Source organism: Epinephelus moara, chromosome 21 (assembly GCF_006386435.1).
Source record: "Epinephelus moara isolate mb chromosome 21, YSFRI_EMoa_1.0, whole genome shotgun sequence".
Lineage (NCBI taxonomy): Eukaryota > Metazoa > Chordata > Actinopteri > Perciformes > Serranidae > Epinephelus > Epinephelus moara.
Window position 1 is genome coordinate 24,328,004 of NC_065526.1, and position 14,980 is coordinate 24,342,983.

Below are 14,980 nucleotides of genomic sequence, written 5' to 3' on the forward strand. Positions count from 1 at the left end.
GGAAGAGTAGGAGTTTGTCTGCTTATCTCTTTTTATCTATTGGGTTTAATGCAATCCCTCATGTTCAAGAGATAGAACTGCAACTTCATTGTCTGTGGGCGACAGACTTTGCCGTTTCAAATGGTGTGTCAAAGCAAAGGGTGAGAAATTCAACATGATACAGTGACAGGCAGGCACACAAAGACTGGATGTTTCTCCCATGACTGAGCTGCAGGTGTGCACAGCAACAATGCCAGTGTGGGTTTTGCCACTGTTGCCTTTGTGTGGAGAAAGTGATACCCATAGATAACCAAGTTTCACATGCCGACGTGACTGGCAGTAGGCAATAACATCACCTTCATCTCTCCCCCCTCCCTTCTGCTCTCCTTCGCCTCTCTCCCCGACTTCTTTCCCTCCCTCTTTTTACCACTCTCCATCTCCCTTTGCCCCCTTCGCTCCGGCTCTATCAGGCTTGCCAAGTTTCGTCAAATCCCCAGAGGACCAGACGGGCATCTCGGGCGGAGTTGCGTCGTTTGTGTGCCAGGCCACCGGGGTGCCCAGACCCAGAATCACCTGGATGAAGAAAGGCAAGAAAGTCAGCTCCCAGCGCTTTGAGGTGAGCACTCATGCGTGACTCTCAGATCTCTGAACACTTACATACACGCACACACACTCACACATAGACGCACAAACACAAGCAGGAACAAACACAAAACACGTGACAAAACATTACAGGCATGAGACTGCCTTTATAACCCTCTCTCATTAACACAGACACACCCACTCATGCGTGCATGCACACAGCGTTTACACAAAACACACACTCACCCAGCGCACATAATCAATCGCCCTGTTATTGAGCATCACACCAACTCTTCTCTTCTCCAAGCGAGACCAGACAGGCCTCCCTTCTCTTTAATCTCCTTCCATCTTGATTTATATAGTCCTCTTCATCTCTTTCAGTCTTTTCACACCCTCATCCTTCCCCTTCTGTTCCTCAGCTCCACCATCGCAAGCCATACATCGCCTTGATGTATTACTTGATGTATTTCCCCTCCCTCTTTTGAACCCATGTGAACAGAAGGAAGTGCCCAAGGTGGGAACTCGTGCTGTTTCTGACCAGCCTTACCTCTGTAACATAATACGGTCGTGATTGCTGGGGTACTATTTGGTTGTACTCCCGGGGCAGATGCATAGAACCGTGTATGGATTCACAACTAAAAAATGCGTACATGCACAAAGATGGAAATGTGCATGCACATTCTTTTTGTCAGATTTATAAAGCTGCATGTTTCTGTTTTATAAATCTCAATTGTGGAGCTGGGTGCACGAGCCTCATTTCCCACTTACAGATGTAGAAATGCCTATTAATTTGCATAGCGATACTGGTGCCCACTCCTTTTCACACGATCTTGTCACATTGACAAGGTTCTCTAACGGTGCCAGCTGCCTTTACGTACAGCTGTGCATATTTGTAGCATCCATTCCACGATGTCATGACATTTCTGCAAACCCTAAACGCTGTAAAGTCTCAGTCATTATGTTTATTTAACACCAGAAGGATGAACCGTGATTCATCCACAATGCTCATGTTGAAACTGACTTTACAGTTAAGTGCGCCACAATTCAAAAATCCAATTAAACGATCATCAGCAGGGAGATATTGGTTAAATGAAGTTTATAAATGTACCTTTGATTTGATATTTAAAGCAACCCTTACCTTTCTTGCATTTCACACAGCACTTACAAAAAATTTGAACATCCACAACTCCCGCCTCCCTCCAAAGTCCCATCCTCCTCCTCCTGCAACTCCACCTCCCTCCAAAGGCCTACTCCCCCCTCCTCCATTACGTCCTCATTACGTCTATGATGGACGTAGGCGTTGGCATGGTAACGTTAGATTCATGGAAGAGGAGGGCGAGTGTAACGTTACAAATGCAACCCCGGAGTTTTAAAACTCAACCAGAGTCAGTGATGACTGATGAGTTTTAGAATAGAAGGTTACAGTGCTAACGTTAGATAGTAGCATTAACGTTACTAGTAAGTGGAAAAGCACAAGGAAGATAACGTTAATGTTTTCGTGTCCAGCAAGCGGACGTTCGCCAGTGGGAACAGCTGGTTTGATGGGGTTAGCTCTTAGCATAGAGCTAACCCCTCCGCGCTTCCCCCGCTTCCGCGTTCTGTCACAGCGCTGCCGGGCGTCTTCCCTTCGGGGCAGCTCCAGGTGAAACCGTGGTCATCTCAGGTTACTAGTTTATATCCACAAGCGTCCCTGTTACTAGTTTATATCCACAACCGTCCCTGTTAGTAGCATATTTGTTGTCTCACAGACTCACAGGGTGGAGGGTGTGCGGGGATGTTACGCGAGCGATTACAACTGTCGGAGGCCTCCATGTGGGGAAGACAGACAGGGCAGGAGAAAACTCCGACCAATCATTGCATTCGGTCTGAATTTAGTGATTGGGCGGTGTTTTCTAAGAACCATATGAGAATGGTATAATTATGAGTTTTCATCTCTGGTGGAATTCACTTACATTTCAGTGTGCCATCAGCTTATTAATAGCATTTTAACCTAAACAAAGAAAAGTGTTAAATTTCCAGAAAGGTAAGTGTTGCTTTAACAGAACACAGTGCCGCCCAAAGAAATAATGAGACGATCAGTGAAACTGGCAAACAATCTGATAACAGTGTTTTACTATAAGGTTACATCTCTCACCTTACATTTAATATTTACTTTAATACCACCCACAGCTATCTCAGTTCAGCCCGTGTGTACACCTGGTCTGAAGCATGCATGAGATGAGCGCATTATCACTGCACATTCTTCCTTTATAAACACCAGTTAATGTGTGGAAAGAGGTTTACACATGGTTTTTGTGCCTATGTCACATTTATACATCTGGCCCCTGGTTGGTATTCCTTTATATGATACTTGTTGTGGTTCTGCTGCGCATCACAGTGTTTTTGGATATCATTTCACACTATCATTCACAAGAGGAAATTTTGGCAAATGCAGTGAGAAACAACAGACTTATATTCTACTCCTGAAAAGTCTCAATTTCGCATCAGGGCATAAAAATAGCCTTTGAGGAACTGGAAAAGCTGCACAACTGGCAAATGTTCAATTGTTTCCTCTCTCAGATCAGAAAAACCAAACAAGAAAACCATCTAAACCAATGTCGTTTCTATGTTGCAATGAAGTGATATCCTTGGCCCCTAAAAATAACATTCCTGCCCTTTTGCTCTGCTCCGGCTCTCCTAGGTGATTGAGTTTGATGATGGCGCGGGCTCCGTACTGCGGATCCAGCCACTGCGCACACACAGAGACGAAGCCATTTATGAGTGCACGGCCGCCAACAGTGCAGGCGAGATCAACACTAGTGCCAAGCTTACAGTGCTTGAAGGTAAGATAAGTCTCTTTTTTTTTTCTTGGTTTCTTTCTCCATCTCGCTTTCACCCTCACTCTGTTCTCTTCCCCTCCTCCTTTTCCTGCTGCTTCTGCTAGTTTTTTGAAGCTTTTATTCCAATATATCCAAAAGCAAATATGAGTGTTTACCTTAATAATTCATCCATAAACATTTGCAAACTCTGAGGATTCCTTGTATTGGCAGTGTCACGCAGGAGCAGATATATCTTAATGTAAACTCCACAAGGTGGGAAAAAAAGTGCAGGGAATGCGTTTTTAAATAAGATAGCATACAGTTCAGCAATTCAGCAAATGTCTGACCTGGAACCCAGATATATTGTAGGAATTATTCGCCCTTTATTTGCTATGATACTATATTTAATTTGTCTTGTATCTCAATAAGTCAGTCAGGCTTGCCCAAAACAGCAAATTAATCCCATAATCAGTTAAAAATAATAATAAATTACCTCATCAAAACCCTTAAATCATGTCAGTGATGCTTTCTTTACCCAGAGAACTGTAATAAAAATGCTTCAGATGAATGTAGACTACTAGAAGGGCTACCCCTGCGTGCCTACAGGCCAGCTTGACCTCCATGGCCCTCCTTCTTCTTCCTGTTTATAGAGTTAATGTATGTGATTTATGTGGACAGACGTTCAGCACCTCTCCCTGCTCAGCCTTCCTTATCACTGAGCCGTGAGCGTGAATTTCTCCCTTAATTGATTGTAATTTTGTCATGTGGTTGCTAGTCACAGCAGGAGTTGATTTCATTAGAAACTTTCAAGAAAAAAAAAAAGCTCCAGAGCTCGCCAGCAGGAGGATTAAGGCCGTCCATAGCCATTACACTGGCATTAAAGCAGATCCCCTCTCATTCAAATACAGCCTTTTCTATCCCCCGTTTGAATCCCATCTTTCTTACACCCAACCGTCCTTTTTTCTCCGTCCACGCTGATTTGATGATATCATCGGCTGGGCTTGCGTAATCTTTCCCGAAGGGACTTTTCTCCTGTGCAAAGAAGGCTTTTCTTCTACCCCTCCTTTGCACTGTATCGTGAGGAACGCTGCACAAACAAACAGCACTAACATGACATGAAGCGCACATAAATGAGATGAGATTAATCGCAGTGTTAGTCTTTTTTTGGGGCCGGGGGGGGGGCAATATAGGACACTCAGTTCGGATCCCGTTCGGTAAGTGGAATAGAGAGACGGACAACACTCTTACTCAACAGTGAGCAACTGTTCTCACCAGCAGACGTGCTTTGCATCCAGCCGACTTCTCTCTGTGATCCTGTGCTCAGTGCTGTAGCTGCTAACCTCGGAGTCAAGTGCCATGCAGACACATGCCATATGATGGATGCTTTTATCTATAGGGCTTTAGTAGAACACAGACACTGCATACATCTCCAGCACGAGAGCCAGACCTTTAACCACAACAGTGTTACCAGCACTGTCTGTGTTTTGGCTTGAACTACATCTGAAAGCACAATTACTATAAAATCTTTAAATGTGAGATAAAATTTGAAGTTTTTGGAGTGCGTACTGTGTCTTTTCCATAATATGCACCTATTTAAAGCTGCATTAAGAAATACTCTTTATAATAATGTTAAAAAAAATCCGAAAGAGTAGCTAGTGTTGACGATCCCACATATGATCAACACCTGAATCTGCACGTCTGCGCCTCTGAACCTCTTTAAGCTCATTGTTTTGGTCTGACAAACCAAAACAACGTAGGTTCATATTTTAAAAAAAACTGTGGACAGCTGCTCTTAGCCTACAAGTTCAAGCAAGCTGGTTGTACACTACCTGTTCAGAATGAACTGGCAGACGGCCAAAGTAAACGAAATACCTGGTGAGGTTGAAGTCTTAGATGAACATTTAGCACGGCAAGGAGAGACAGATATTTATTTCCAAACTAGGACTTTAGTAGGATGTTGCCAAGAGATTTTATATCTGCTGGAAGTAAGAAAGCTCTGCCAAAACTAAGAACAGTAACCTCATGAGCTGATAGGCTATGAAGGCTTGTTGCTGTGATAATGTTTTTAGGTTTTCCACCTATTATTGCTAAAAAGAAATCTTCATACAGACTTCATACTATAAATGTAAATATCTGGAAGTGACTGACTAAACAGACAGTTACAAACTGAGGAAAATCTTTGGACGTGACAAAGAAATATATTTCTTAAATAAGTAGTTCAGCTTTTGTAAAATGTATTCAAGTAATCTGTTGTCTTTTTGTGTTATCAGAGGGAGACTCACAAGTGTTGAGGCAGTCACAGAGGCTGGTAGAGAACAGAACCCCATGTCGTTTTTAATCAGAGTAACTCCTCTCTGGTCCACAACCCTGAGGAAGTGCTGGACAACTTAGTTCATACATGCGCACAAACCCACACACATTCATGCATATTCACTTGCCTAAACACACTCAGCGCAAACTCACACACGCTCGTGGAGCAATGTTGTCAGCTCGGCTCTATTTTTAGACTATTGTTTGTAGCCTAGCGATACATCAAGTTCATATCAGCGGCACTACATGAGAAAACACTGGGGCAGCACCAAACAGACGGAGACTAACGATCCTCTTCCTTAATGGGGCGGTGGTAGCCTGAAGGGTGTGAGAAGTCGGTGTCACGTCAGAATGTTGCCGCTTCGAATCAAATGAAAGAAATCCAGAGAAAGTGACTAAAAAGCCTGCTGAGCTTTTGCAAACTTAAGTCAGTGCAGTACCCTTCAGCAAGGCACAGAACTAGTAAACTTCTCAGTGACCAATATAAGAAGTGTAGCTGTCACATTTGACTCAACCTTCCCTGAATAAAGGTGGAAAAATGACTTAGTGAGCATAAACTTCCTGTTTTTGCATTCCAAAAGAAAAGCCCCACGCTCTCCGCATGACTTAAAGTACATGTGACTTTGCATCCACATGAAGTTGTCATAATACATTGAGCACTAGCATCCAGAGAGGCAGTGAGAATGGTGAAGTCATTAAAGCACTAAGTCGATCTGGATTATAGGTTTTAGCAGAGCAAAGGAAGGTCGAGCGTTAATTATGATTATTCCATATACTGGCTCTTTATTTTGTTATGCCAATCCTGCAAAATATGGATTACGACAGTCATATTGGTGCAGCTCTACACGTGCTTTCACTGTGCCTGAAGGTAGAGCTGGAGTGTATAAAGGAAAATGCCAAGGTTCAGAAGTGCATTATAGTGTCTGGATCACTTGCTTGCAATTTTCAGCCTAATTCAATGAGTCCAAGTTAATTTTTTTTTCAGTCCTGTTGGCTTCTTACTGTACGTAATACCAGCAGACCTCTTGAGTTGACTTTAAGGATTTCTTTTGCATAGAAACACAAGTGTGTCAAAATTTGTTGACTTCACTGGCAGTTCGCTTTCTGAGTCAGTGGCTGGGTCAAAGGCTGTCAGAGTATGACTAAGATGAATGTTAAGCAACGTTGTATAAAGATTTCAGGCTGTATAGAAATTGAAGAAGTCTTGACTAGAAAAAGTTGTGTAGAGGATTTTATGTCTGGAGCTGACCAATGGTCCCTGTCTCTTTCTTAACGTGGGCAGATGATCGGAGTTGGATTTGTGACTGTACAGTTTAGCGTGCCGCTCACCTGTGGGGTAGTTGCAAAGGCGTGTGTTCACACTAGAGTCAAGTCGGGCTTTTGCACTTTTGCAGTCATGAGTCTCAAGTCATTCTGTAATTCTGTCACGCTGTAACAGCCCTGCTCTTTGTTCGTGGCGGTTCTCACGCCCCCGCCCAAGAGGTCACACCGCTGAGACTTACATGCGGGCCCAAAGTCAGCTCAGCCATCTCTCATTGTGTGTTCGTCTGTATGTGTGTGTGTGTGTGTGTGTGTGTGTGAGAGAGAGAGGAAAGAGAGAGAGAGCCACACACACACACACATACAGCAGTAGAATGGTAGGAGCAGAGTCGTGTTTCTTTATTGTTGTCACACTGTCATCAGTCACATCTGAGGATCTGTGGCTATAATCATCCTTTTTCACTGTGAGGTTTTGAATAATGGTCTACATGCAAAATTACTTTTCAAATGTACAATCCTTCTTCAACTGTGTCTATGTTAGGGAGAGAGAGAGCCAGTCAGCTGTGTGCAGGTCTGACCTGTATGGATAAATAATGATGCAGACGATGCAGAGACCAGAGGGGGAGGCGTGATTTAGAAATATTGTTGCTGTCAGTCTTTCATTTCCCTTTCTCTTCCTCCCTTTCATTTCGGTTTCTGCCTTCTCGTCTCTATAACTTTTTGTATCTGCCCCTTTCTCTGTTTTATCTCTGTATCTCTCTCCGTGTTAAATATAGTGGACAGTGTGGCTTTGACGTTTTAGGATAGTATAAAGAGATGACCAGAGGGAACAATGACTCATTACTTGGGTAACGATGCCGATGTTGTGACCTTGAGCGCCCCTCTTGAATTGAACTGCCTCAGTAAATGTTCAGGTAAATGGTGCTTGTCTCGGTGATGTATGAAATAAACTACTGCCGGCCAGAAAAGACATCTCGGCTCACAACATCAGTCTTAAATGCAGTGTGCTGCCACTTCTCCATGTCAAGGCGATATTTCACATTTTCGCCGCCGTTAACATTTGATGAGCATGTAAAATGTAAAACGCAATGACTCAGATCAAGAAATGACTAAGGTGGTGTCAGAAGCATGTCCTGTGATGACACTAATGGTGATGATAAAACTGATGAGGCTCTGTGGTGCAGTGGGTGCAGTGAATACAGTGACTGCTCTCACAATTGAAACCAAAACCAGAGCCAGATTTCTGTTGAAACTGCCTTGAGCGAAATCATTAAAGGTTCATGGTTTAAATTGGCTTCTATCAACAACTGGGGAATTGCAACATTGACAAGTGCTGGGAAAGGCCTACAGCAACCAAGTCATATAACTTATAAATGATAATGCATATTTTCCAAGTGAGAACAAATCAGCAAGATACTTGGTAAGGCGATTCAACAAAAACACATATCGCAGTGATAAAACGCTGTGAAAACATTAATGATGCTTATGCTTCCTTTTATGGCGTGAGAATGAAAAGGCTTGCAGTGCTGTTGTATTAAACCCCAGGAAAGTGAAAATCATGACCTCAATCTGCTTACCCGCTGTAACTTTGAATAGTTTTAGCTAAATTCCCCTCAAATAAGAAGTTTAAGGAAACATAAAATTGTCAAAGTGATATCTGCAGAGCTCCCTGTAACTTGAGATTAGTCCTTAAGTAAGAGCAGAAACTCAGGTATATTCTGTGACTTTTCTGCTGTGCTAGAGAACATTCCCTCGTCCTTTGGGAGACAGCGGACCTGTCTCTAGAAAAAAGGAATGTTATCTAATGGTACCAGATCAAAAGCCCCATCATTACCGGAATCCTCCGCTGTCAGAGCGTGAATTAGAAAGGTTCTCCTTCAGACCAGCTGCACACCTTTTTTGAAGTTCCCCGGCAACTCGTTTCTGAACATGTAATGTCGAGAAAAAAATGTAATTTTTTTGGAAAGGTCAAATGAGAAATATGCAAGGATTCAAAGCTTCTGCAGTGGAGGAAAAAAATAGCCCCTTGCTTGGTGAAAACATGTCAAACATCAAACTCTGGAGTGATACAGCTCCTTGTAATATTAATAGAGTTCTGCCCTACGAGCCCATGTTATGCCTCTCTAATTTTAAGATTGGAAAAGAGGCCATAATTATACACAAGTGTTAGAAACTCATCAGCTTTTGCACACAGTTCAGAAATTTTCAAAATGGAATTCAGTAAAGTGTCCCAGCTTTACCGTGTTGACTGTATTTAGTGGCCCTGTGTTTGGTGGCAGTAAACAAATTATGGCCTCACCGGTTAGAAAAGGCCTTTATTTGCTTGGCATGCATTATATTCCCTGGTGTAGAGGCAAAAAATGACTGCGACACAATGCCAGTAATAAATATCTCAGGAGCCAGGCAAGTGTGGACAACAAACCTGACTGGATAAACAGCATAGAAATCGCATTGCGCCTCTTCCTAGGCAAGATAAATACATACAGAAGCTATATCGCAATGATTTAATACCGAGCCCTGCTCCTCCGACAACTTAATCCTCTCCTTTCCTTCGCGCTATTCAAATCATCCACAATGACCAAAATAAGGTCTGTTGTGTAACTGCTATTCCCCGCACATTACTTTTTCACTCTCTCTGATTCTCTTCTTGAATGCTAGTGGGTTTCTGTAATGTTCTTGCAGCAGTTTTAATAGCTGCTCCCTCATGTTGTTGAAGGAAGTAAGTGGTCAGTTTATGTTTAACGTTACATACTGTGGGCTGTTTATGAAATTGATGCAGGGTGTGAAAGTTTGCTTTAAGTAGAGCAGGTTTGGCTTCCGTCTTCAGGGCAGGGCTGTTATTTGTCACAACACGCAGTTGGAATACAGAAGCACAATCTTGCACGCAAACAAAACCATTCAGGGACATGCATCCTGACACACACACACAAACCCAAACACCCAAATACAGGTGTACCCCCCCTACAGTGTTTCTGAGCTCCATTGTGTCGGTCTGTGTCACAGATTTAATTTCTCCCACCACCTGCTGGCTGGAGGCCCAGCGTCGTAGATCATATCCAGCCTGACAGATACAAACTGCATCTGTCTATGCATGCTTCTCCCAAGGACTCACACAATATGGCAGGCTGGAATCACCCTCCTGGCCACCCAATCTGCATCCTCACATCCTAACTTCCAAGGACTTAGGCATTGTGAGGGGAGGAGGTAGCTTTTTAGGTTCAGTCAGGGTTGTAGGGCCTATATTGTACTCCCCATTTACCAACCCAAAACACACAGGGATTTAAAAAGAGCACAAACAAAAACTTGTTTTCAGCCTTGGAAAATCTGTCAAAAAATATTAGAGTGAAAATAAAAATTGTAATTCTGGTTATGCTGGTTGGCTTTTTGTATTGTTTCTGAGCTGGCCCGACAGTGATGCTGGCTGATCCAGCATTTGCTGTTCGCAGAGGAATACAGATGAGCATTTTGTTGCGATTTTAGGCACAGTAATGAGTGGCTTTAATTAGCAGCCGCCACCTTGCTGGAGTGTCCTTGAGCATGACACTAAGGATCCCTGCCAGCTTGTTGCATATCTGACCCTCTGCTCTAATCCATCTTCGGTGGTCAATCATCATAAAAAAATTAAAATAACCCACAAAGCAGATGTCCATTATTTATAGTTTTATAATCATTTATTATTAGTATTAGCTATTATCGTCTGTTTTTTGCTAAATAATGTATGGTTTGATCAATAGACAGGGGGACTTTCAGTTACTAGTTAGACCAGCCCTGATTAATTGATCGTCCCGTGAGATTCGTTTGACACCAGACTTAATTTTTTATGTTATATGCAGACATCTGGATGGAGTCAATCTTGCTTTGAGGCAACATTTTATCGTCTGTACTTGTCCATCAATTGCTCCACGCTTTTGGCAAGCTGTATCTGTAAAGACTGTGATGTCTGGTTTGTCTGCGCCATCAATGCAGATCGTGTCTATGGCCTGAGGAAACAGAGAGAGAGAAAAAAGGGAGAGAGAGGTCAATGAATAAAAATAACATTTAAAAAGTGGTTGATGGAATATAGGAGAACAAAGAGAGCCAGACCTTTAATTGTACAGGGATTACTGTAACATTTAAGAGTATTTTCAGGATGTATTTATTCACTTTAAAGTGAGCCAGTGGTTCTCAAAGAGTGTTTTAACACATCAGAGCTTTTCACTTTCTCCCAAAAACACATACACTCAAACTCTGAGTGCAGGGTGCAGGAAAAAGAAAATTTTAAAATGAACGTAGATGAAATTCATCCCTTTAGTGTCGTCTGATGCATTGATGTTAATGTTAACTCCAGTCTTTTGTGGGAAGGCTTAAAAACCATTCCTCTTGCTACACATACACTGATTATGCATAGTTAAAGTTATCTTTGTGTCTGTTTTGTGCAGTCACACACACAGGGTGGACACCATAATAGTAACACCAGTATAGTAATTGTCCTGCAGTAAATACTGCTTTTTATGTGAAGATTACAGTGGGGAAAAACAGGAACACCTCACCAGGTATTACATGGCTGTTCCTGTTGATGTGTCCACTTTAAAACATTGTAGCTTCTGGCTGCTGTCATACATTTATTGAGAGCAGGGCTGTAGCCTGTCACTTTTTTTTAAACTTGATTGTCAAGACATATTGAACTCCTTATCTGGATGTTGTCTCTGGGCTTCAGAAGATATTGGAGATGTGACAAGACATGCACATCCGCTGATATCTGCGCATTGTCCGGAACAGACAAGGATATCCGCGAATTGACATCTGCTATTAAATATCTGCCACAAACAGCTGCAACAGGCTTTCATTATTCAATTACAGATTTTACTGAAGACTTGTCTGTGAGAGCATGACCGATGTGATTATCAATAGTGTTTCACCATGCGCATATTCACAGTGCACTGCTTCCTCCATTAGAGTGTTAAGCGAGGTAACGGGTCATCGTTTTTTGCCTGGGATTAATTCATTTTTTTGTTAGTCCCTATGTTTGTAAGCACTTGCTCGTGATTATCTGAGCCCAGACATTTCATTGGAGTGTTTCTCTCTAAAGCAGACAAGAGGCCAGCAGGGAGAGATAGTCAGGCATCTAAATGTGAAGATCCAATATTATTTTTCCCAGAAATATAAGCAGCTGCACTGAATATGAACGCGGAGGGGTGATGGAAACTGTCACTCACAAACGTGCTCCTGAATCAAATTGATATTTGAAGGGTCAAATGCAAGTCAAACGCTTACTTACACCTGAGCAGTCTGAGCCCCGCAGACAGTTACGGTGTAATTTTGTATGAAATCAATTTGTTCATTGCTTCATGCTGTTTTTCTTACTTTGGGTAGAAGTGTTTTATGCTCAGCCATAGTTCAGCCTGTCCTCTGCCCTTGTTAGAATTCTGCATTTTACTAATTCAACAGTTGTTAATGGAGAGGTCCATTAAATTTAATTCGCTCTCCATGACACAGCAAAACCACAACAATATAAATCAGAAGTGGGCTGAAATGACGAACAGAATTAGCTGAACAGTTGGTAAAACAGAAGTTGTATTCTCAAATTCACAGAACTTAAATACAAGAAATTACTTTTGTGGTTGGTTGGCATTGTGTTGACCGAACAGTTAAATAGCTTTTAATTTCATAGATTTAACAATCTAACAATTGCTTCATATTATTAGCCCTAGTTTATAATATATTGCACATTGAATTATTTTGTTAATATAAATGTCTGCCTCTGTCTGTCTGAGTCATGCAGAACCAATGATTAGACAACACTCAAACACAGACATCTAACTAGAGAAATAGAGATCCCTGTACAATGGAAGACAATTAACAATCATATATGAAAGCCCTGCTAATTGATTTACCTTTACGATCATTTTTAGGCCACAGTTGTTGTGGTGTTGTTGTTGTGTTGAAGCATGTTCATTATTGTTATCTCCGCCAGGCGTGAGCCTAGAAGGGATCATGTGTTTGGTCGTGTGTGTGCATGTGTGTATCTGTCAGTCAGACTTCTCTTTGACTTTGTGGTGATAGGGATGATGGCGGCGCGCATGTACGTAGCGGCTCGGTACTCTCCTATACAGTTTGTGTCCATGTTTTTGTATTGTAATTTATTTATTTTTTTTCAGTTTTTAATATGTGCCTTGCCGCTGAGAGTGTACCAACTAAATTTCGTTGTGGAAGCACAATGACAATAAAACTTCCTTCTTCCTTCTTACTTCTTCTTCTTCTTCCTTCAGCAGCTAATCTGGCAAATTACTAGGTCAATCAGCCTAATATTTTGTCTGCATATTTATGGCTGTATGCTGAAGGACCTCTAATGGTTGCGGTGACTCACAATTGTCGAAAAACCTGTTTTATTGACTGTTTTATGCGTTATTGACGGCTGATCCCTCACTCCTTTTAACCAGCCGTCAAGGGCCAAAAGTGATCAACAAAATTACGTAGCAATAGCCCAGAGTGGAAGGCATTTTCAGAAATCTTCTCGGTTAAAAACAAAAAGCCTTAGCGTCTGTTGTAGGCCACATTTTGGACTTTGTGAAAAAACAACAACCTGGCACCTACAAAAAAGTTTGGTCTCATTTTAAGCCCAGAGCATCTGCAAAAACAACGCTCAGTGCAACAAAAGAAAAACTCCACCTGACATTCCTTTATTCGTTAATAATGACACCCTGGGCTTGTACCCCTGCAGGTAAAGAGCAAGGTCCACCTTAAAGCTCTGCAGGCCAGTGAGTCAACGGCTCCCCAGGCCCTGACTGGCTATGGATGGATGGGCCTGCTGCATGTCAGGGGGGTTCTAATACCTACACTCAATGAGCTGGCTAATGGGAGTCCTTTCACCCTGACCCCTTTTCCTCACACATTTACACACCAAGCCCTCTTGGCTTACCCACTGGGCCATAGAAGGCAGGGGAGAACGGCTTGACTCACTATCAGCCTTATAGCTTGGCCTTAAGCTTGACATTTTTCTCATGTTTAAGAGGCATAGTCCCATTTTCTCTAAGCTGCTAAGCTGTGTTTTTCAAGGTTGTAGTTGATCGGTCTGCTTACAGCTGTCAAAGGCGCTGTTGATTTTGCATGCATTACATGAGCATCAATATTTTTCAACCTGTTTTGCAAGGGTAGGTTGACTGAGCAAGCATGTTCAGATTCAGGTCCGCCCCCGCTTAACTTTCCCAGTGTCAGGGCATGTTCACCAAGTAGTTTGGAGCACTTAACTTGGTCTTTTTTTATTTGTAAGGTGAGAACAATACCTCACCCAATTATTGACTGTGACTGTTGGGGTAAGCAGGTGTTTGTCCTTTCCTGATGAAATTGCGGTGAGGTTAGAATCAAGATTCAGATTGTACCAACTACAGGAAACAGTAATAAAATGGGCAGTAGAATCAGATTTAATTCTAACATGATGGTCATAATATACAGATCTGATCACTCCTAAAAACATTCATCGCTGTAGGCTAGTTCACTAACCTCAGAACAGTTCCAGCCACCGAGCAATTTCTTGTCGAAGGTCATGTTTCGACCTTTCTATCACAGTCATGTACTCTCCTGCCTCTTTGCTACCGTTGACCAGCACTGATGAAATTATTGCATTTTGAGGTGAGCAGTTAATAGGTCATGCCACGGTTTGATATTTTTTGAACGGCCATCACTTCTGCAAACCACTACAAAGTTGAGGCTGTCGACATTGACTCACAGACTCTGTGTATTATTCATTATCTCTGACTGAGAGAATAAGTAAAGGCTGTCACAGGAGCCCAGTCAGTGAGGATTTAATTAACAGAACCTGCCACATTCCACTACATCCACTGCCTTTCTCAGAACTCATAAAAGCCATCCCTATCTGCTGTAATTACACTAAACATGTCACAATAAAGCTCTGCCGATGATTAATTTGAGTTGTGGAGAGGATCAATTAATTCATTTATTTGCAAACCACCGCTCTGCTTCCTTTTGTAGACCGATTTCATTAACCGTCACGCTTCCTGATTTTTGGTCCTGTCCTTGTTCTTTTTTCCGAGACACCTGGAGGAATAGCCTGT

At 42.3% G+C, this 14,980-nt stretch overlaps 1 protein-coding gene across 3 annotated transcripts in view; it reads left to right on the forward strand.

Annotated features, from left to right (window-relative positions):
* The window catches only part of LOC126408757 (receptor-type tyrosine-protein phosphatase F), a 188,402-nt gene that overhangs the window by 78,252 nt on the left and 95,170 nt on the right, over positions 1 to 14,980 (forward strand). For all 3 annotated transcript variants that reach the window (XM_050074419.1, XM_050074418.1, XM_050074420.1), the window contains exons 3-4: positions 450 to 595; positions 3,242 to 3,383. In XM_050074419.1, coding sequence (XP_049930376.1) covers positions 450 to 595; positions 3,242 to 3,383 — 288 coding nt within the window. The remainder of the gene's footprint in view (positions 1 to 449; positions 596 to 3,241; positions 3,384 to 14,980) is intronic.